The sequence below is a fragment of the Notolepis coatsorum genome (genome assembly GCF_963971535.1).
Source record: "Notolepis coatsorum genome assembly, chromosome: 17".
Classification (NCBI taxonomy): domain Eukaryota; kingdom Metazoa; phylum Chordata; class Actinopteri; order Aulopiformes; family Paralepididae; genus Notolepis; species Notolepis coatsorum.
Genome location: NC_140181.1, coordinates 86126599 through 86151459, shown reverse-complemented (window position 1 = coordinate 86151459; position 24861 = coordinate 86126599). Strand labels below are relative to the sequence as shown.

The 24861-nt window shown below is 43.4% G+C and overlaps 1 protein-coding gene across 1 annotated transcript; it reads right to left on the bottom strand.

The window, feature by feature from the left end:
* Positions 1–457: 457 nt before the first annotated feature.
* Positions 458–5054, bottom strand: birc7 (baculoviral IAP repeat containing 7; the record flags this gene model as incomplete). Its single annotated transcript, XM_084334053.1, has 7 exons — positions 458–660; positions 963–1028; positions 1261–1470; positions 3308–3353; positions 3526–3607; positions 3821–3920; positions 4508–5054. The coding sequence occupies 7 exons, from the start codon at positions 5052–5054 to the stop codon at positions 458–460; spliced, it is 1254 nt and encodes a 417-aa protein (XP_084190179.1).
* Positions 5055–24861: the final 19807 nt, after the last annotated feature.

The following is a 24861-nucleotide window of genomic DNA, read 5'->3' as shown; positions in this document are numbered from 1 at the left end:
CCAGACACATGTGACCCCTACAGTGTAATCCCATTCGTCCAAAACTGTGCTTTATGTTCAAGTGTAAATAGCTGTTTGTTAATAAAATAACGTGTACTTTTCCTGATCTGATTCTTATTCCTTTTGTTCTATTCATGTGTATCTTTCCTTCCATCTGTTGTGTGTGGGTGAAATGTGAAATGTTCATTGCATCCATAAACATCAATAATGACCAGACCAAATAAAAATGAATTGGCTCACTGAAAACCTGTTTATCATAGAAAATGGTTTATATAAACTTCCAACAACATCAATCATAGCCAAAAGGGCTTTTTTTTTTTTTTTTTTTGCTTGCTTGTTTTCAGTTTTTGGCACCAGGGGGGGCAATTCAATCTTGAAAATCGAAGTAGAAAATTCTGGGGGCTTCTCAACTGCAACTGGGGAAAAGACTCCAGGACCATCCTCGGGACACGAAGCCTCAGGACATGAAGGCTCGGACGCTGCCCCTGATCACGGCTCTGCAGATGGGACAGTGACGCAGGCTGGCAGCACAGTCACTACAGACCACCAGGTGTCCGCAAGGGATGAAGACGATGGACACCAGCTTGTCCATGCACACCTTGCAGGTCCTCTCCTCCTGCAGCTGTCTCAGGAGCTCCTCCGGTCCGGGGTCCCCCACTGCTGGAGAACGCATGCGTTATTTATGCTTTATTTTAGTCCACCCGGTTCATTTTACACACGTAATATTTCAGTATTGCAGGGGTTCAAGGCGGTTTTGAGGACTTTGACGGACGCAAAGAACATCCTCACACACACAGCGTGTGAAAGGTCATTCCTATTTTGTGTCGACATACAACGAGCGATCATCGCCTCGTATCTAAGGTTAAAGTGAGCACACAATCGTACAGATCAGTCATAATACTTGGTAATATGGTAATAATACATTATGAAAAGTATGGAAAGTGGTCTTCTTGACCTCTGACCTTTCTCTCTGACGGGTGTCTGTGTCCTCACACTTCCAGCGCTGGAGCCCTGCCTCACCTCTGGTTCTGATGGGCACATAGAAACACACACCAGGTGAATACAGATCATCACTTTAAACATTCATCACACGTCTAAAATCAACCGCTTCACCGCTCCGTTTTCAGCACTTCACTACAGATAGCGTCGGCGAAGGGACAGATTGTAAAGACTTGGAAGTACATGAACTGGTATTTGTGGATGTTGTTGTATTGGTCCAGCATACTACTCTGAAGTGTGTCCCCTCTAGAGGACCCCTACCTCTGCTCTGCGGCCCCCTCTGTCTGTCCTCGTCCTCCGCCTGCAGTACGTCAGTGACCAGCTCAGAGACAGAGGTGTAGTGGCGGCCGGTCAGGAGGTACTTGGTCTGCACCAGGCTCTCCACCAGACCGGACTCAAAGCCCATCTGGAGCACTGACTGTACCACAGGCGACAGCATGGCTGACGAGGCCCCCAGACCCCCCACCACATCTGGGAGAGAGGAGAGAGAGAGAGGGGGTCAGTGGGGAAGCAGTCAAGTTATGAGGCGAGGACGGAGACAAAATGTCCAGATTCAATATCAGATGTAACTTTTCATTGGACTAAGGGGTATACTGCAAACTATTTGGTTTTGGAGGAAGATTAGCATGGAGTGAATATTGCTGACCAGTGACCACCATGAATGGGGAGTGAATATTGGATTGCTCTGCTGTGGGTTTACTTTGATGTATAAACGGACACCATCCATCTCACGCCGTATAAATCAACATCAACAAGTCATCAATCAAACCACAGAAACATGCCTCTGCATGTATTTCTATGTAATTCTCCCACTGTACTGACTGAGAGCTCCTTTAAGTATGGGTCTACCCCGGCCAGGAGCGACTGCTTTGGTTTCCTTGGCTTGTACAGACACTTGCAGAACACGGATAAGCTGAGGAGACATCAGACTTCCAACGTTTTTTTAATTTGTTTAGCAGTTCGGCCCAGAAAACGGATCAAAGGTGTTTCTCTGAAGAGGGTCAAGTCTCTGGATGTCTGGTTTCAAAGTGACTGGCAGACTGGTGAACATATAGCCTAAACTGCAAACCCATACATAGTAGCTAGTGGGCTTGGATATTACACAAGCCAAGTCAACGTCTTGGCAACCAATGCAGTTTTTAGAATAGAGTAGAATGGACACTTATCATGCCTGTTAGGGTACCTTATGTATACCTGTGTATACTGTATACGTTTCTTACTCATCATAGTATATATTCAGATGCTAAGTGTTATTGACCATATTTATTGTAATGTATAATACAACTGATAGGGCATACAGACCCTCATCTGCACCTTTGATTACACTGCTTACTTGCTCATAATGCTCATATTCAGAGTTAATTATATTGTTTACACTGCTTATTTTAACTTTTTCTACTGTACTATAATTGTATTGCCTATATTTGTATCTTTCTACTATTACCCTGCCCATACCTGTACCTCCCCTCCCCCATGCTGCTATGATGCCTGAATTTCCCCATGGGGACCAATAAAGGAATATCTTATCTTATGTTGGCTACCTGCCGAAATGGCTTTAGGTGACTTGACACACTTACCAGCTAAAGGCAACCGAAATGCATTTGGTTGCTGGTCATTTCAAGCCCTGCAGGTAGAAGACGTTTTATTCAACTGCGTACCTCGTTGTCCACGTCTCAACCCCCGGTGGAAACTAGGATCAGATCCATTCATATGGATCCTGCCATTGACTTTTATGGATCAGATGCATAAAGATGGTGACGACCTGGATTGACATGGTTTGGTTCTCACTGTCCGTCTCACAACGCTACGCAAAGCTAGTATTTTGCTCCACCTCTTCCACCTTGTCCGAACCGGTGACGGTGGATGTTGATGTTTGGATGCTTTGCACAGTGTGAGACTGGAAGAGTAATGACAGTTTGGCCCCAGGACCTTTATGGACCTCAGGATGAAGATTGAGCCAATGTTCTTCAGAGCCATAGGTATAGATTTAGGGGGGGGGGGGTTGCAGGGGAAATGTCCCCCTCAATATTGAGAAGAGGTAAATTTGTCCCCCTAAAAAAATATAGCTAATATGAAAGATAACCCCCTCCCCAAAAGAGAGGGGGTCAAAACATTTATATAATCCTTCTTACCTGTAACTATACTATACTGTATATTAACCAACAATTTCAGACACCCCTACAGGACCATACCATCTCAGACACGACCTCTAATAGAAATACACCAAATTGTAGGAAATTAAGTGTTTGATGCTCCAGATTTGGACCCCGGGACCTCCCACTTAAAGATTCAGGTCTATAGGACTCACCGTTTCCTGAGCTGATCTCTCTGGCTATAGGAGACTGTGATCCACCCTGGAAAACAATTCAATCACATTGTTCAGTCACTACTTCAAAACAACTGACGCTAAAGAACTGACATGTTATGACTCACTCAACAGACTGTCTGACCGTTGGTCTAATCTGTTTAGTGGCCAAAGATCCTCTGATGGATTGAGCAGAATAGAAGAGAGATAAGGGTTCTCACCACGGTCTCACCCAGGTGGAAGTGGGCGTCCTGGATGTTGCTGACATACTCCTGCCCCCTGGACTGAATCAAAAACTCACATCTGAGGGAGGAACAGAAAAACAGGAAGCATATTGGTACAACATATTAATCAACTCCTAATGTAGGGTATAAAATTCAGTTCAAACAGGTACATGAATGAAATCACGTCTGCAATTCCCTCCGAAGGTGAAATGTCGAAAAGTTCAAGTCGATTGCTTTGTTTATTATTATGTCTGTCTGTGAAGCAAGTCATCCAGGTTCATTGAGTCATTACCGTGGGAACCACTTGGCGTGTTCCTGCCAGGGATCGTCCCCTGGCTCCCAATTCCTCAGTCCCCCGTCACAGTAGAAACACTTGACATTGTCGCCATGACCTGAGGGAACACACTACTGTCAGAAGAACACCACCAACATAGATCACATTGTTTCTACTATGATGACTGTAGACGGTTTCTCTATCACACACACACACAGCTGTCAGATTTGGGTTTAGGCTTATAACTGCCATCTTTCAGAGCTGATCACACACACAAACACAAAATTGCCTGTAAACTGAGTTCAGACAAACAATTTGACCGTTTGTCATCATTTCCCCCATTTAATAAAAACATCTGAGCATAAAACTCGTGGGACATGTTGTATATTGTGGCACCTTCTCCTTTGGGATCCATGCAGCCCTAGCCCTGTCCAGTTTGTTCTGTCCACAACCTCATGAGTCAGCAGCACTATTGTCCGAGAACTCGCTCACAAAGAGGCTTCTCTAGCAGTGACCACGAGCCTAGTTCTAAATATGCCATTGACCATTTGGAAGTAGGTGTAATAATGTCTATTCAAATTATACAGTAATAGCGACGATACTGTATACTTAAAATACAGCGTCAAAATATCAATATAACAATAAATAACGATTATGAATTATGTATTGTTGTCGTGGCTTTGGTTTAGCCTCATGCATGCGCACCTGTATAGAAGAATCCTGCCCTGGCAAGGACATCTGGCTGGACTGAGGCCCCGGTGGGCCAGTTGTGGAAAGTGGTGAGCCGGGAATCCTCCGCTTCCATCTCGGGGTACACCGCCTGTCCGGCCGACCCCTGGTCGTCCACAGTCATCCTCTGGAGTTGGCTCAGCAGCTGGCCGTCCACCAGGTCAGAAGACCCGGGCGCGATGTAGAGCGGAATATTCCCCACGGCTCGTCCCATCATGAAGCTACAAGCCGGGAAGTGCCTCTTGTGTTCAAGAGTCGGACTGTCGCCATGCACCCAGTATCTTAAAACCCCTCCACAGCAGAAACATTCAACTTTATCTCCCGGTCCAAGGAAGAAGAAGCCCGCTTTAGCCAGGTCCCCAGAAGTGACCGGTGCGTCAGCGGGCCAAATTTGGAAAGTTCGAAGCCTGTCCCCTTCGCCTCGCATCTGAGGCTCCTCGAGAATATCCAACATCGTACTCCTGTCATCCGCCATTCTGTCGCTTATCGGTTTTTCTTTCTCTTTTTGCCCTGTGCCAGTCATCCCGTTTGCGTTCCATAGTGGACTGTGCGCACTGAAGGTGAGCGCAGCGCGACCGCTGAGAAATATGTCCAACTGGAGGCTTGCGCAGTAGAGTCACTACACCAGGCTGCCTTCCAGAACACTCACCAAATAATACAGGTGCGTGCATCCCTTGGCTTGAATAATGATTGACAGAAAGCACTTGGTCACTATTCTACTACATAGGGGAACATCTGCATCTGTTTGTCGGTGCCCTGTCCTAAAATATGAAAGGGAGAAAAACTTAGATAAATGCTTGGTTAAACATTCAACATTTTACCATTTCACATGTAAAATGTTGGTACATTTTGGTATAGCCTAGTGACATATTAGATTTGATTAAAATGTATTGTCATTATACAGCACAAGTACAGTACAACAAAAATAAATTTGGCATCCAACCAGAGTGCAAATGTATAGCAGTAAAGTGCAACAGCAATATAGTTAAACCATGGTTAAAAAATATACAAATGAGTATACTACTGAGTGTAGTGCTAATGAGATTTATACAGAGTTGTATTATATAAATAGATCCAGTATGACTACTGAACAGCATCGTAACTAATTAGAGTAGGATATGTACATAGTGGTAAGGGGTATGTGCAGGTAAGTACAGATAGGTATCTGACGTCACATGTCATGAAGAACTTTGAGAGGCTGGTCCTGCAGCACCTCAAGCCCCTGGTGAGTAACTCCCTGGACCCCCTGCAGATTGCTTAACAGGCTAACATTGGTGTGGAGGATGGCATCACCATACATGCAGTGTTGCGTTCCTCATATCAACACTGATTGCACGCATGCTAAGGACGCCACCAGTGGTGCGTTATTGAAATCAACTGGGATTGCACGCACGTGCGTGCGCGCGCTCCCGCGAATGCGCATTTAATGTCCCCTTGCTTGAGCACAAACTACACAGTGCCTAATTGCCTCTACGAATGGAATGTAACACATGTCATTCACAACAAGTTAGGTGTGAATGTATCTGAGAAACGTATTTAACACACCTGACCACACAGCTTCTTCTTTTGAATTTCCGGCAGTGTATTGGCGTATTACTGCCCTCCTCAGTTCTTATACTACGCTAGTAGTATGGTCTCCATAGTATGGTCTCTGGTAAATCAACTTTTGATTGTTTACCCTCTTCTTCTTCTTCTCATCTTCAAAACACATTACTATCGTCTTTGTCTCCTTCTTCTCTGCTCCTCTTGTCATACAATCCCAATCCAAACATCATCTCATCTCTCGAAGTGCAGAGAAGCTTCTTCTTCTTCTTTTTGGAGTTTTACATGAACAGCCACAATAATTGGGGCATTTATCGCCACAAGTGCAGAGAAGCGATACCAGCAATGTGGGGTTGTTCCCGGAGAGCTCACTCTCGGCCGTGGTTTCTCAGTGTATAATGTATGGTGCTCTCCCTCAACATGCGAGTATAGGGTGAGACAACACCATTCTTTAGTCCAAATAATACCCTACTTTATACTATATTATTGTCATTCATTTAATGTAAAGTCAGTCTTACATTGGCACTGCTTTAACGTTGCATTTACCCATAATCCATTACTGTATTAGACCCATGTGCCAGTATAAAATTCAATTTACGTGCCCCCCTTCCCACAGTGTATATAGAAAGAGACAATAAACACAAAAGTAACATAGGACACAATATACAACACACAGGACTATGTACAATAAACAGTGCCTACAATTAAATTAATTAATGAATTAAATAAGAGGTAAAAGAGAACTTAGTGTAAATATTCTTTAATTTGTGTCAACGTTATAAAAATACTATTGTATTCAACAAATTAATTATGATACACCACAATGTGACCTTTCTATCTATTCTAAATCTATTGCCTCGCGATTCCACGGCTGCGCAGTGCAGACAATATATATATATATAATAATATATGTAAGGGGGAGGCGAAATATCAAACATTTTTCAAATCCCAATGTTGACAGCTATGGCGTAGCCTCCTGCCTGTAGTCACAGACCTAGGATCAGATTTCCCTAACATTCAATAAGCTTAACAATTCGTACAATGGGAAAATAACTGACCCTGAATCTGTGGCTAGTATCTCTCTGGTGATCATATCCATTTATCAGATGAAGCCAAACACCATTTCTAAATAATTTCTTATCATTATTTAATTAGTCCAATCAATTGTCAGAGGCCAGGCTTGTGTTTTACAGACTCCTGCCTGAAGCTCAGTTTGCACTGAGGAGCTGAGACAGACTACATTTGTGAACTAGCTGTGTAAAAAGAAGTGAGTAGCATTCTGTGTATCAATTTGGTTGCTGTTTCTCTCTGAACCATACATTTGATTTGATTTGATTTGTATTCACTGTAAATACTAATGTAAATCATTGTTTCATTGTACATATTGTGTATAGTAGTTTATAACGTTATTGTTTTTTACGGCGGGCTCTACATGCCCCGATTTAAAATGGTTATCTCCTCTTTGTATACTTTTTAGAGAATATGCTATACAGCGTTATATATATCGTTCTTATTTACTTTTGTCCTCACAGACAAAGTATTCTGCCAGGAAACTTATGGACATGACCGTAGTAGTTAGAGGTTTTTGAGCTTGTAACGTTAGTTAGCTATCGTGGTATCAGCCGGCCGTGACGTGTAGCTAGCTAGCTTGCTAGCCGGCATGATGCATGCAGTGCACAGGTCTGAGAAGAGGACCTGCACATTTTACTCAGCCCTGAAACGCCTCTACATGCCTCGATTTAAAATGGTTAACGACAGTAGACATTGCTAACGTCTAGTACGTGGATCAGGCGACAGCACTGAACAGGCTGCCTAGTGAACAACAGGCTGCTACTGGTAAATGTAGTTCTTTTTTTACGACCCACGCCCACCGACCCCCCAACACACAGGACCCCGCCGGGCAGAGCCCAGCCGCTCTGATCCCCCTGAGATAAACCCCTCCCTCCCTTTTGTGAATCTATGAATTGTGTGCGGGACTGGAGTTTTTCTCTGGTCAGGCGTGCGTGATTTGGGTGGTAGTAATATCACTGCAGGGTTACGGTGTGTAGGAACCCACCCTATCGGGCAGTGTGGGGACCTCACGCCTTGCATGTCCAGATGTAGAACAGTTCCTCAGCAATCCATGCCGGGGAGGTGTTTAGTGTGGGAGCTTTTGGCACCCAGTGTGATGTCAGCTTCCCCCGTATCAAACCGGCCCTTTCTGTCGGGGTCCCCCCTTGGGTGCGGTTGCCTCGTTGGTAGTGTCAGGGTGCGATATCCCAGCTCCACGAGACGCCCTGCTCGCGCGGTTGGCGAGTCCAGGGTGGGACCGGGCCGCCTATCTACGGTTCCTGGCGGACCAGCGCCAAGTGGCGGCGGGTGCACTTGGGATTATCATCACATATGGCTACAGCAGTGCCATATGTCGAGGTGGATGGAGAGAATGCTGAGGCGGGGACTTGTGTTGCAGTTTGCACAACCCCACCCTCCGTTTTCAGGTTTGGTACAGACCCTATTGTCAGGGTCAACGGCAGTGACAGCTCTGGCCGACGAGATCCAATCTCTGTTGGCGAAGCAAGCCATCGTCGTGGTCCCAAAGGAGGACGCGATGCGTGGCGTTTCCTCCCGGTATTCTCTGGTGCCCGAGCAATCGGGGGGGGGGGGGGGGGGGGGGTCAGACCCATACTGGACCTGTCCCATGGAAGGTTCAGAATGTTGACCGTCTCCCGCCTGTTAGACGCTGTCAGGTGGGGGACTGGTTCACCTCCATAGACCTGTAGGATGCGTATTCGCATCCCGATCTTCCATCCTAGGGCTTACCTACGCTTCCTTTGCAGGGTTTAGCGTACGGGTACCAGAGGCTGCCGTTCGGCTACTCTCTGGCTCCCCGCATCTTCACCAAGTGCGTGGAGACCGTGCTGGGGCTTCTGCGTCGTCGGGGGTTACGAATTGTATTCTGCCCTGGACGACGTTCTGGTCCTTTGGCCGGTCAGGGTAGATCGCCAGGTCTCATACCAGGCAGGTGGTGTCTCACCAGCCTGGGTTTTGCTGTAGACTGGAAGTAGAGTTCTCCTCTTCCCAGTCAACGGGTGGAGTACTTGGGCTTTTTCTAAGCTCAAGGTCTATATGGGCATCCCTCTCGGAGCGGCGGCGAGTGGTTGGGTTCTCGGCGCGCTCGGGAGGTTCCGTCCTAGGACGGTTACGGCGCTGTCCATGATGCGCCTGCTACTGGGGTCCCACTTGGCCTCCTCTTCATGAGGAGGATGCAGAGGTGGTTTTTTTCCAGTATGGAAATGGACCCGGTGTGAGACATATGTAAGCGGCTGAAGGTTCCCATGTCAGTACCGGGGGACCTCGTCTTCTGGGGAGGGTCTGGTGCCCTCACCTGTGGGGTCCCCGTGGGCAGCAGGCTGTCACATGTCACGGTCTTCACCGACGCCTCCCTCATGGGATGGGGGACGGACGTGTCGGGCCAACGCAGTAGGGGGCAGCTGCCATGCTGCCCGGTCTGCGCTACATTCAATGTGTTGGAATTGAAGGCAGTCCTTCTGGTCCTCAAACGGCTCGACCACCTTGTGGTGGGCAAGCATGTTTTGGTCAGGACGGACAACACGACGTCAGCGTTGTATATTGTCAGACAGGGTGGAGTGCACTCCCCCCGTCTGCACCGGGTGGCGGTCGGGCTCTGGCTATGGGCGTTCTCCATCTGCTCTGCCTGAGGGCTCTCCACATCCCCGGCAGGGTGAATGTAGGTGCAGGTGTGATGTCGCGGGCGGTCCTCACCCTGACGAGTGGGGATTACGTCCAGACATAGTCGGCAGGTCTGGGACCGATTCCGTGGCCGTCCGGGATTCTGTACGCATTCCCCCCCCCTTACACCTGTTAGCTCAGCTGTTGGGGCGGGTACGTCGGGAGCGCGGGACTTGGTCCTGGTCGTGCCGGGCCGGGGCTCAGTTGTGTGGTCCCCGGCCCTGATTCAGCTCTTGGTGGCCCCGCCGTGGCCTGTTCCGTGGTCACCGCGGGCCCTCTCTCAGGCATGCGGAACTCTGTTCTGCCTCCTGTTCTGGGGCAGCCTCTAGGCTTGGCTGCTGACAGTGTGAATCTGGTGAGGATGCGTCTTGACTATTCTGTGGTTAACACTATCCGGTATGCGTGCGCTCCGTCCTCTACCACGGCTTACGCTGGGGAGTGGCGTATGGTCGAGTATGGGGGCGGAACATTGTTCAGCCACCCTCTCGTGGCACATTCCTGCTTGGCGCTCTGCGTCTCAAGCCTCTGTCTCCGAGTGGGTCCTCCAACTGGTCCTGGGCCGGTTGTCCGAGGCCCCGTTTGAGCCTCTTGAGCAGGCGCCATTGAATCTGCTGTCTTGAAGACCGCATTCTTTTTGGCCATCACCTTCGCTAAACGCGTGGGTGAGCTGTGTGCTCTCTCGGTGCGGCCTGAGTGCCTGTCTATTAGGCCGATAGCGGTGCGACTCTGAGGCCTAATCCAGTGTTCGTGCCAAAGAATATCCGGAGCTCAAACGGTTTGTTTGTTACGGTGGCCCTGACGCGGGTGAGGCGCTGTCCAAGCAGCACCTGTCACATTGGTTGTGCGGGGGCGTTGCCTTTTGCTGCACGTTGGCTGGACAGGTCCTCCCTCGGGCTGCTGCCCTGTTAGGGGGGGCCTCGGTGGAGGACTTCTGTGCTGCGGCCTCCTGGTCCTCCCAGGCGGTTCTGAGGTCTGGGACCTCTCCTGCATCCCGCTATTTGGTGGGCTGGCAGGGGTGTGTGGGTGTGTGCCACGGGGTGCTGTGTCACACGTGGTCCCGCCTGTACTGTGCGTTTTCAGGGGTCTTTGGTTCCCCCTTTCTCCGCACTTTGGTGGAGTTGACTGCCTCCCCCCCCTCGTTAGGACGGGCGGGTGGACGGGACTCCCCTCCTCCCTGGTAGTGGGGCTTACGGGCCCTCAGGGGGTACACTTGTCGGGTCACGTGTCTGCTCTGTCCCATATCTCATAATGGCAAAGAGCGAGACGCTCTGCCAGTATTCATATAACTAGGTTATAGGATAACCTTTCGTTATGGTCTTTACTCTTGGCTACAAAAAATTAAATAAAAAAAAACATTAACCTCTTAACATCCAAGGGCCCACATGTGGGCCCTCATGAGGACGATTCGCGATGCCACTTTGCCGACCTCTAGTGGCTCGGGTGTGCATTTCTTTTAATACAATATATAGATATTAAATTATATATATTATTATATAGAATTAAAGCCAATTCAATGATAGAGCTCTCATATTTGCGAACGCATAAACTACATCTTAAATTATGGCTATGTGTATAATCTGGCCGTCGCTTATCAATGACTTGTTTGCAGTCAACATTGTCGAAACGGATTGTTTTTTAATCGGTTCATTTCCGTTTTATACCATTTTGAAAAACTCGTTTTTTGAAAGTTTCAGGAAACTATAAAGATTCTGTGATAAACGCCCTTTACTGGAATATTCTGGAATACACAACGTTAAATTCTTCGGCCTATTTATGAATAGTTTTCAAATAAACACTAGATTATTGATAGTATATGTGTACTTATGCACGCTATAGAAGCGGGCTGAAAAATCGATTATCTCATTTCCTGATCAGCACACACATAGGGCACACGTTGATATCTCTGTGAAAAAAGCTCTGATTATCCTAAGACTGGTAAAATAGATTCCTTACCTCAGATCAGATGTTCTCCAAAAAGATTATTCCAATTCCTGATCGCCATTCCAAATATCGATCACGTTTATTGATCCAACGCTGTGTGGTCGAAACACCGATTCCACGCTGTTTTGAGGCTCCAGAATGAATCCGATCGTCTCGGGTGACTTGCCTGAGAAGTAAAATGAGGAAGCAGGATTTTCCACCCCATGCGTTTCATTCAGGGAATGAAATGATAGGGGGCGGTATTTTCCCAATGGAGCTCAGAGAGAGTTTGCAGTAGGGCTGGGCGATACGGCCTCTAAATGATATCGCGATATTTTTTGGCCATATCACGATACACAATATATATCGCGATATTTTGACATTTCCTCTAAAGCACTTAAAAATGCTTGATTTAACCCTTTGATGCATACAGTCACGCCAATATGATGATTATAATAAGTCCCTGCAAAATATGTTTCCATTATTAAACCATGAAGATGCTTTAAAAAATAATTAAATGAAAATGTACTAAGAGTATGTACTGACACACTAATAGAAAAAATTATTTACATCTAAGACAATTTATATAAGAACTATTGGGTGCCTAAGACTTTTGCACAGTACTGTGTTTTCTATCCACTTTAGCCAAACACACACACACATATATATATACACACTACTGTGAGAAAATAATAATCACACACAAAGCCTTACAAAGGGATAATGGCTTATAGCAGAGAGAGAGAGAGAGAGAGAGAGAGAGAGAGAGAGAGAGAGAGAGAGAGAGAGAGAGAGAGAGAGAGAGATGTAAAGCATTCCCGGTAACTGGAGAAAGGTATTCCCGTAACCCAGTGTTTCTCAAAGTGGGGGGCGCGCCCGGAGGCATGACCTTGAGATTTATAAAAAAATAAATAATTTTTTTTTTTTTATTACAGAAAATTATCACTAAAGTGCTATCTGTTGCAGCTGCACTGTTCTCCACGAAAATACCATATTTGGATAAGTTTGACCATTTCTCAAAATCTGAAAATCATTATTTAATAAAACACCAAGTTACTCTGGATAAAAAAAAACTTTACAGACAACATTGAGACAAAGCTTCCTGACACATCTCCATCCAAACTCTTGGAAGAACTCATTGAAATCTCATCTGATTAGGGATGGGAATCGAAAACCGGTTCCGGTTGGGAACCGGTTCCTAATTGGCCGATGCCTGGAACCATGTGGCTCCCGTGACTTTCGATTCCCTTATCGCTGCCAGGTTTTTCCTAGTTGTGCAATAATGTTAGCGTTAGCATGTAGCCATGGCAGACTATTTGATTCATTAAGGGCTCGAAATTGCCTGGGTTTTGGTAATATGCTCCCGAAATGCTCCCGCTGTTTGGCTACTTCTATGTGCAGTGAAAACTACTTGAATGCTTTAGAACCTAGTCATTGATTTAGTTTAGGGTGAGCTAAAATTAGCCGCGGAGCTATCGCTAGATAACGTGAGCTAACGCTATTTAATCAAGCTCACAAAGAGAGATAAACAGCTGACAGCGGATAGTACAGGTACAAATACAATAAAACAGCGGGTGGGGACTGTTGTGTAAACCTTGTACTCTTTAGTTCACATATAATAAGAGCCGGAGTGTTTGTTTACTAAGTCTCTACTCTGAGTCTGTCAGACAGGAAGTACCATGGTGCAACATACAAATGTGTCCGTGTAGCAACACAAGCCAATACCTTACAGGACAGGGGCCCGGGGAGGGAGCTCTGTGTGTGTGTGTGTGTGTGTGTGTGTGTGTGTGTGTGTGTGTGTGTGTGTGTGTGTGTGTGTGTGTGAGACAGAAGTCAGAGGAATAACGACCTGTTATTCAATAGATTAAATTAGTTTAAGAATAAAAAAATAAATACATTTTAAGAGAATCTCAAATACATTATTTTATTTAAGTGTAGGCTATAGTTAATGTTTTATTTTTTACAGTTTTTGTATTTTTCTGACATGGTAAATGGCTGCTTTTTTATATAGCGCTTTTATCCAAAGCGCTTTACAATTTGTTCCTTACATTTTACCCAATCACACATTCACACAACGACGGCGGAGGCAACCATGCAAGGTGCCAACCTGCTCATCGGGAGCAGTTAGGGGTTAAGTGTCTTGCTCAAGGACACTTCGACACGCTGCCCAGGAGGAGCGGGAATCGAACCGGGAACCTCCGGATTGCCAGACGACTGCTCTACCTCCCGAGCCACTGTCGCCCCTGACATGGGGGCTCAACAATAAATGACAATCAGAAATGTCAAGTTGCATGTTGTTATTCTAACCAGCTTAGTTCTGTTGCATTTCCAATTAATTTATTTAAATTATAAATTGATCAGGTATCGATAAGAGAATCGATAAAGAATCGAATCGATAAGCAGAATCGATAATGGAATCGTATCGATAAAATCCTATCAATTCCCATCCCTACATCTGATACCACCTGGAGAGCTAGTTTCAGAGTGTGGCGCTGAGTACCAAGTATCTCATGATGCAGCAGTTAAGGTGTTGATACCATTCAGCACCACATATCTGTGTGAAGCTGGCTTTTCATCCATGACAGCTCTGAAAACAAAATATAGGGCCAAGTTGAGCCTTGAGGATGACATGCGTGTTGCCTTGTCAAAGACTGACAGCAATAAAGACTGTTTGCTTATTTCCTATGTTCGCTTTGTAAATTCCCAGTCACTGAGTGAAGATCTGCTGTTTTGCAAATATGTCAAAAACAGCGACAGCTGATGAGCTCTTCAAAACTATTGACAGTTACCTGACAAAACATGGACTGAAATGGGAGAACTGTGTGGGCTTTTGCTCTGACGGTGCGCAGGCCATGGCAGGGAAAAGGAGGGGGCTATAGGCGCTCATCAAGGGGGTCTCGCCAAACGCGCAATGGACGCACTGTAAATTCACAGAGAGGCGCCAGCGTCAAGACAGCTTAGCCCTGAGCTGAATGAGGTTTTGACAGAAGTTATAAACGTGGTAAATTTCATCAAAACCCGAGCCCTGAAAGCGCGCCTGTTCTCTGCGCTGTGTGAGGAGATGGAAGCTGACCATTCTGCAGTGCTGTTTCACAGCGAGGCAAGGTGGCTCTTGCGAGGGAAGGTGTTGCCAATTTGAAAGGTCACAATATTGGTGTTATTTCAATAAATTTAAACATGGCCCATTTCATGACTATTTTGTTGGGGCGAGGGGGGAAGATATTTTGGTCCGCCAAAGGGGGGCCTGACAGAAAAAGTTTGAGAAGCACTGCCGTAACCTATGGGTAACCGAGAATACCTTGAGGTACCAGGAATACCATGCCTAGGTATTCTTGGTTACCTAAATAGGTATTCCCGTAACCTGATAGGTATTCACTAGGGATGCACCGAAAATTCGGCTACCGAACATTATCGGCCGAAAATGGTTAAAGCGGCTCTTTCGGCTTTCGGCCGAAAGGGTTTTAGCACCGAAAATATATGACCGAAAGTCAAATAACGTGTTGTTGTGATGACGTCATCAAAACGCGACTACAGACATACCGGTAGCATGCGCAACATGTAACGTGAGCAGCTCTTCCTGCATTCTACAGCCTGTGATAACTAACTCCTCTTGGGAGTAGGGATGCCCCCCGAAACCCGGTTCTAAACTAAATTAGAAAAAAACGGAGTATTGATCAGCTCCGACGTTAACGGTACTGCTATCAGTAGTCTAGGAGCGGATTAGCTACGGAGCTAACAGTGTACCATCCATCTGCGACGCAACGGTGGCAGCAACAGTGGACACTGAGTAATGTTAACGTTATGACGAGTTCATACTACACTACACGTATGAACTCGACATAACGTTACTCCGTTTAAATGAAGTGTTTAATTAGCAGCAATCTGTTGTTGAAAATGTATCGTTAAACCGGAAATGGAAATGCGAGGTCAGGAAGTCGTCATCAATCATTTTAGTCTTAACAGCCTGGAATTAATGTATGCATTCAAAAGTGCTGAATAAATGTTTTATGGGCCCATAATAGTGATTATTAATATTATTTAAGTTAAGTTTAGCCATAATCATGTCTTTTGCCATAATCAGGTAGCCAAAAAAAAAAAAAAAAAACAACATATATATTTATATTAATCATTTTCGGCTTTCGGCATTCGGTTTTCGGCCAACTGTTTCCTATTTTCGGTATCGGTTTCGGCCAAGAATTTCCCATTCCGTGCATCCCTAGTATTCACGGTAACTTTAGATATTGATATTGACCCCCCCCCCTACATGTGACCCCCCTCCCCCTCCCAGCTCCTGTATCTTGTCTCATCAGGGCAGAGAAAGTGCTGACGAGACAAAACAGAGCAGAGCTGATTGAGATCAATGAAGATACACTGTGTTATCTCACACACACACATACTGTACACACATACTGTACACACACATACTGTACACACATACTGTACACACACACTGTACACACATAATGTACACACATACTGTACACACATACTGTACACACACATACTGTACACACACATATATACTGTACACACATACTGTACACACACATACTGTACACACACGCATACTGTACACACAAATATTGTACAAACGCATACAGTGTACACCCACCCACCCATGACACACACATAGAGTACACACACACACTAGGGGCATGGTGACCAGGAATACCTGTTTTTTCCAAAATTCAGTTCAAATGCCATCTTGGAATAACAAAACAACGATTGTGTGCAGACAATTGAAAATGTTGGGTTCCTTTCCACTTTCTTGAATATAGAAAAAATTTAAATACTTGTTCTAGAACTGTATTTTTTGCACTTGTTTGTTAAGTTACTGGGAATACCCTTTCCTTGTTTTTGCTCATTTTAACAGACAAAACACAACACCTTCTAGTAATTCTGGTTTACACCTAACCCTTATTATTGCTGTTATGATTTCCAAAAATAAAATCTCACCAATCTTTAGTAAAATAGGAGATTTAAGTGTTTATCTGGAATTGTGAGGATAGGTATTCGCGGTAACCTGGGATCAATATGTGAAACGTAATTATCTCCTAAAATAATTGGCCACAAAAGACTAAACTCATTTTGGTTGTTCATTGGGGTGCCAAGATCATGCCCAAAACATATCATGCATCTGCCATGAAAATTAAGCCTTTTTTGTTTGTTATCAATTGAAGGCCATGAACTATGTTGACTCATATCCCATACCCGGATTTTTCCTTCAGATTCAGCTAAATTTGAATTCTCTTGAGATAACTCGGGGAGAACTATGGTATTATGTTACATGATGATGATATCCCTACAAAACAACCAAAACATTTTAATTCTCTCACTTTTTTAAAGGTGAATTATTTGGCATCTATAACAATCATTCTTGACATGAGAAAAGATTTTAATGTTGTTCGTATAACGTCCTGGGTTATATGGCTTAGAAATGGGGCAGGTTACCGGGAATACATGCGTTACCCATATATATATATAGAGAGAGAGAGAGAGAGAGAGAGAGAGAGAGAGAGAGAGAGAGAGAGAGAGAGAGAGAGGAAGTTGAACACACAGAGATTGAAACTGGATGCAAGAAACGAATAACCAATAAATATGAAGTTATCTTTAAACCTCTGTTGTCAAGCGTCGTCAATATAACCCACCCCCTTTTCTCACTAGGAACTAGTGTCGTGGAGTCCGCTTTGAGCTAACGCTAGCAGCTAAGAACTAGCAGCTAAGAGCTAGCAGCTAAGAGCTAACGCTAGTTAGCTTAGCCTATTATGGTTTAACGTTAGCCCATTGCATGTCATTGAAGGTCCGCGCTGGTCTGTGTAATGAAATTACAATTGCATGTCATTTAAGGTCCGCGCTGGTCTGTCTATAATGAAATGAGAGGAACACTCTGCACTAAAGCAAGTCTCATATCAGCCGCGACGTGACAACATATACTCGATGTTCACGATATAGTAATTTACTACATCTCACGTAGAACAAGCCGCGATACATCGAGTATACTCAATATATTGCCCAGCCCTAGTTTGCAGTGGTAACGTGAGGCTAGATACAAAATAAAACGAGATCTCTCATCGTTGGCACTGAACGGTCGGCATGAACAAACGAGATATCTCGTTAACTTGTTGGCACTCAAAGTGTTAAGGCTTAACAGGTTCCAGATTTTTTTCAGTTTTGTATAAGATGATGCATGCTGTTTTGCTATGTCCCATGCACTGCTCATTCAATTTCAATGTGCGTAAAATATAGTCAAATCCAAAACATTTTTTTATTTTGTTTTCATAATATTATTTAGTTAAATAAGATATTACTCAACTTAAGTGTATTATCTTATTTAACAAAATAAATATTTGTATTTATAATAAAAAAATAAGAGTTTGTGTGTGTCCTTTAAATGATTGTCCACCCTGTCATATTGGGGAATCCGCCCCTTTAAGAAAAGGCCATCCACTCTAGTGACATCACAATGACAATTGTGATGGCGGGAAATTCAACGGCTGAGGTGAGTGAGTAGCTGACTTTCCTATTGACACATTTTCTTTGTATAAGTTTGCTTACTTGCTCTGACCAAGCTTAACATGTCCACCCTGTCAGCATAAAATATGCTGGAAGTGATTAGAATACAATATTTTCTAAATATGTAAGTTTAACTATACCAAATTCTCTTCAATAACCAGACTAGCTAGTTAGCTAGTCACAGTTTGTTGTAAGCTAATATGCTAACTGAAGCTCAAAATGTCCACCCTATCGTTGTCCCAAAATGTCCACCCTGTCGGCCACTTAGACCCGACAGGGTGGACATACACATGATAGGGTGGACATATCGTTCATTTGTAATTTGTAGATTGATGTTAATTTATCATCCCTTTGATAATGGACTCAACCACACACACACACACACACTAGGTCAGGGGTCAGCAACCTTTACTATCAAAAGAGCCACTTTTCCCCCGTCCCACAAAATAAAATGCTCAGGGAGCCGCACAACCTATTTACCCTTAAAATGAAGATAACACAGTGTATGTTTTATATATCCCCAAGCATACCCCACATTTAGCATAAAACGCCTGACAATTGCATACCCAAAGTAATTTGCGATTTATTATACTTTAAAGCAGGGGTCTCACTCAATTTACCTGGGGGCCGCTGGAGGTAGAGTCTGGGTGAGGCTGGGCCGCATCAAATATTCCACAAAAAAAGGGTTTCAAGTATTCAAAAAAAAAGTACAACTGATCCAATCTTCTCAATCTTTAGGTTGAAAACTTTATTAACAGATTGCAGAATGAGTAGTTGGGTACGGATTGAGCAACGGAATGGAACTGAGCTATGAATGGAGTAATGCCTTGCTTACTTGCTATCTTCGGGTAAATAATATGCTGATGTTATTGAACGTGTAACACTAGCTATATAACGTTAATGCCACAAAACGAATGTTTGTGTCATTTTAACAGCAGATACTTTCTTAAATGCCATCTTCCCGAGAGAGGGGTGTTGACAGGGAGCTGTGATGGGTTCGCTTGGTTGTGTTATTAATAGCATTGAACAGCTAACTGAAAGCTAGCGTTAACTAACGTTAAAGGTTTAGCCATAACGTTACCTTGGCTAAAGTTGGGGCTATTCATAATCCAGCAATAATGGCTGCAGACCTGCAAGCAAAGTACAGCAAGTTGGCAAAGGAGTATTCCAACGTAAATCACATTTTCACCAGTAACGTTAGTCTTCCATCTGCCGGTAGCTCATGCTAGCTAACCTAGCTCATGTTAACGTAGTCACTGAGCGACCACCTCGCGTACACAATTAATGACATGTTGCGGACAGCCATATCGGTGACAATGTTTAGCTTTTAGTGCCAAATGATAAGAGTCTGAAGCGGAGTCTCAAAAGAGAATGTTGAATATTTAGTAGTAACTTTGATGCAGTAGCTTGTGTGTGTGTGTGGGGGACTGGGGGCGGCGCCGTTGTGCAGGACGCCACTGAATTTATCGGCTACTGCCATCGGTACATTTGAGCTTATCGGCCGATAGGCCGATTGCAGTCAACAAGGCACTTATCGGCCGATACCGATACCCGACCGATACATCGGTGCACCCCTAACTATTACTGAAAGAGAGCGACAACATGCATTCCGTGAAGACCCGCCCTACTCACCTACTCTGCATCTGATTCGCAGACTGTGGGTGAGGGGGGAAAATGCTGACGGGATGCTGAATGTGATAGGACCAGACCCGTACACAGACAGACAGTGGCAGTGCAGCCGGACATGCAGAGCACTGCTCGCAGAGGAGAGAGATAGCGAGGATATATTTTCCTTCCACTTTACTTGATATCACTCCGGAATCACGTTTCAACCAAGTCACTAACATAACGTTGCTGTCATGAGCCTGCGCTATGGTAGCCTACAAGTGATAAAATAAATAAAACTTACAACTCTCGCGCAACGACTCGGCAAACAGTTGCGCGCGGGCCGCATTAACACTAAACGTTGACGTCAAGTAGGGGGCCGCAAAATATCATCCCTCGGGCCGCAATTGGCCCGCGGGCCGCGAGTTTGAGACCCCTGCTTTAAAGCAACAAAAAGAAAATGTTTGACTTTTTATTGCTGTTTTTACCTGTTATAACAAAGGAAAACCTCAAACTCTTATGAAGAGGAAAAAAAGACTGGCTGTGTAGACCTATTTTTAAATAAAACAGAGAAGAGGAGACAAAACACTGGTGTCTGTAGACCGACTTTGAAATAAAACCCTGAACTATTCAGGTATATTTGAGTCCTTCCCTTATTTGTGGAACATTTATAAAATAAAAAGTAGTGCACTTTGAAAAAAGACTACCATGTGTAGACCTACTTTGAAATAAAACACAAAAGGAGAAAAAACACTGGCATCTGTAGACCTACTTTGAAATAAAACCCTGAACTATGCAGCTCTATTAGAGTCCTTCCCTTATTTGTGGAAAATCTATCAAATAAAAAGTAAATTTTTCGTTGTTCGCAAATTTCGCACCACATATATCAGGCATACAGGTTCGTTAGTCGTGAAAGCAAATTAATCTGTCCACGCTGAATTAAACCCTCTATTTTCCTCAGATGTTCCTTTTTTTGGATTTATCCATGGTTAGCTTACTGGGGGGACGGAAACTCAAGATTAGCCACTTGCAGACGGCAGGGAGAGGCGCGGGGTGTGACGTACTGTATATTTTAGTTGATGAAATATTTTTGTTGACTAAATATCTTAGTTGATGAAATATTTTTTCATTTCAGTGTCACAATATGACATCGATCTCCAAAAGAATAATAATAAAAAATAAAAAAAATAATAAAAAAAAAAATATTACATTTCTTTTCTTTTTTTTGGGCCAGGGAGCCGCAGCTGACCGCATGCGGCCTCGGAGCCGCAGGTTGCCGACCCCTGCACTAGGTCATATTAGTCTATAGTATTGCTTATTCCTTGTTGGGTCAAGTTGTATATTAAGTGTAGCGTCATTATTACACATTAATAAAGCCTTAATAAACATGAAATAACTTTTCTTCTTCCCTGTCTCTCTAACGCTCTAACTCTAATGTTATTAAGCATACTTCATCATACACAGTGCATTCTAAATTCGTTATTTCATGTTTATTAATGTGTAATTATGCTACTCTTAACAGTTTGAGTGCCGGCCATTAACATTGGAAACATGGTTAAATGCCAGCACCCACTTCAATGATAGCGTTGTGAACGCATAATCTCTCTCTTAAATTATGGCTATGTGTCTAATCTGCCTGTCGTTTATCAATGACTTGTTTGCAGTCAACATTGTCGAAACGGATTGTTTTTTTATCGGTTCATTTTCGTTTTATAGCATTTTGAAAAGCCCTCGTTTTCAAGGAAAATATAGATTCCGTGATAAAAGGCATTTACTGGAATATTCTAGCATACACAAAAACGTTGAAATTTTTCGGCCTATTTATGAATAGTTTTCAAATAAACGTTATATTATCGATAGTATATGTGTACTTATGCACGCTATAGAGGCGGGCTGAAAAATATATTCTCATTTCCTCATCAGCGATCACCGCGCAGACACGCATAGGGCAAAAGCTTATATCTCTGTGAAAACAGGTCTGATTATCCTAAGACTGGTAAAATAAATTCCTTACCTGAGATCAGATCCAATTCCTGATCGCCATTCCAAATATCGATCACGCTTATTGATTACAGTGTTGGTACTGTAAATACATAATCCACACTGTTCTGATGGCCGGCGATCACTTGGTCTCTTCAGTTGGCTTGACGGAAAAGTAACTGACCACTCCCCCTGCATCAGTCTAAAGTAATGGGGTGCAGTTACACAGGGAGAGACGATAGGGGGCGGTATCTTCCCAATTGAGCTCAGAGAGACTCTGCAGCACTAACCCGAGGCTCGATTGATGAAATATGAATTCAAATCGCCAATAATATAAAAAAAAAAAAAAAAAAAAAAAAAAAAGACAAACAAACGCTATATAGCGTCTGGGGCACTCAAAGGTCGGCATGAACTAACTACAAAAAGCATCCGTGGCACTCAATGTGTTAATATACAATGTGACCTCTTGTTGTGAATTCATGTATGAGCATTTGAATATTAATGTTGATGTCATGTAATTGTAGTTAATATAGCAATTTATAGAAATGTAATATTAGAATTTATAGAAACATTTGCTGTAGAAAATATTTTGTCATTTATAAAAAATATATTCGCTTGTAGTCATGAAATCATTGCCTTTCTCAGGACATGCCTCTGAGTGAGGCAGAAATTGCATGGCGATATAGAGAACGCCGGAATGCAAACACTGAACGAAGAGAAGCATACCTTCAGAAAGAAATGGAGAAAATAATTAATGAACTCACTGAGAGAGTAAAGCGAACTCAAAGAAGGAAGAAATGCAGGGAGGCAAGGAAAGCTGTGGAGTTGCAGACTCCTCCCCCAACTCCAGAAAGTCCACCACAGCCAGGGCCCTCAAGGTTAGTGTAAATGTAGTATGGAAATATGACTGAAACATAACTCTTAGCCAAATAATTGACTAATTATAGTCACATATAATACTTACCTATATATTATACTTACCAAATATGCTCCCTGGGAATAGTTGTTAAATCTACATATAGAATTTCAGCATATCTGGAATTATATTTTACATTAGTAATTGTACTTACCTCTATATACTTTCCAAGTTAGATTCCCTGAAACAGAATAGAATATTACAGATTATGAAATGGTAACAGGATGTCATCTTTTGAACCTGAATCTATAAGGGGTCTAGATTTATTAATTATACTAATTATATACACCTAATATACCCAGTTCGATGCCCAGTCTATATTTTGATATATGTAGAATCATATTTCATATTATTAGTACTTACCTCTGTGTACTTACCTAGTTAGATGCTCAAATCATTATATCATGGTGAATTTGAATTATAATTTACTGTACATACAGTTTATCTAAGTGCATATCTGTCTTTTGTATGTGTGGTTTTTGTTGTTATGAGTGACTATATAATATAATTGGTTAGGGATGAAATGGGCCTAATGCTCTAATCAACACAGTGATTGCCCTAAAAATCTGACAATTTATATCTTCTAGGCAAAGCCTTCAAGGAGAAAGGATTCGAGAAAGAAGGAAGAGGAAAGAACTAGAAGAGTTGAAAGAAAAACTGGCAAAGGAAAAGAGAAAAGCAGAAGAATACAAAAAGAGGTACCAGAGGATGAAGAGAGACGCACCATCAGTGTCTCCTCATTCCTCAAAACGCAGGGAAATTGTAAGAAGACAAACTGTTAGGTCACCCATTAAGGCCCAGTCCACACGATCACGGGTAAGAGAACTAAAGAACCCTACTATTTCACACCTATAGCTATATATATACAGCGGTAATATAAATATATAAATGTCAATATGTGGTATATACATAACTGTTGTACATGCCATCATACAGAGTATATTTTAAATTTGGGTAGACAGTGAAGCAGTAGTAATAAGTTGAGTATAAGTATAGGCAACAGAGTTCAGAGTTGTACAGTATGGGTAACATAACCTAGGGCAGGGGTCGGGAACCTATGGCTCGCGAGCCATATATGGCTCTTCTGGTGACAGCATATAGCTCCCAGAATTCTTTGAGTAAAATTTTTTTTTTTTTTTAATACTTGTGATATTTCTTAATAATACTGTGTCATTTAAAAGTAAACAGAAATTAGTTTTGAAGATACAGCTAATAGTATCTGTAGCTGAAGATATAGCGAGCAGAGCTGGCGAGGGAACACAAGTGGACAGAAATTAAAAATCTTCAACCTGAAGACCAGCTGATTCTTAAAACTTGGAACAAGCTTCCTGTGACATACCACACAATGCAGCGTGAGTATTGCCGTATTGACCATGTTTGGCTCTACATATGCATGTGGGCAGTCATTCTTGCATATGAGGAACATTAAGACCAACCTACGCTCACGTTTAACTGATGGAAGCCTCAACGCCTGCATGAAGCTCAACCTCACCACGTATGAACCAGATTACAATGCCATCAGCAAAACCATGCAGCACCAGAAGTCGCATTAAAAGTAAGACATATTTAATTCATTATACGTTAAAAATACTATATGGCTCTCAATGAAATATATTTAGAAATATTTGGCTTTTATGGCTCTCCCAGTCAAAAAGGTTCCTGACCCCTGACCTAGGGTGTAGGCAATGGAGTCTGACTCCTGAAGTGTTTACACGTTTGCCTACTGTAGCCTCTTTGTGATAGTCAGGTGTATTGAATAACACATTATTAACTGATAATTTGCTTCAGAAGAAACACAAACCGGGTTTGTTGTAGTAACCAATGACTGTATCCATCATCACCAGACAGCAACTCTTTCATTTAAATGTCCTGCTAGAATTTTTACTGTAGGCAATAGAAAACTACCCAATTTTGACAGCAACTACCACATATGATATAAGTGTTCCTATTTATTTATTTGAACAGGATATATTTGGATCAAGTGTTACTATTTAGTTCTCTGAAGTCGACCACTGGCTGCCAGTGAATGACACTTTCTGCGGATGTCTGCCACCTCCTCGCGGTGGTCAACGTAAAGCAGCGTCTCGGAGCCCGGATGGAACCTCCATTGGGGAAGTATAGTGGC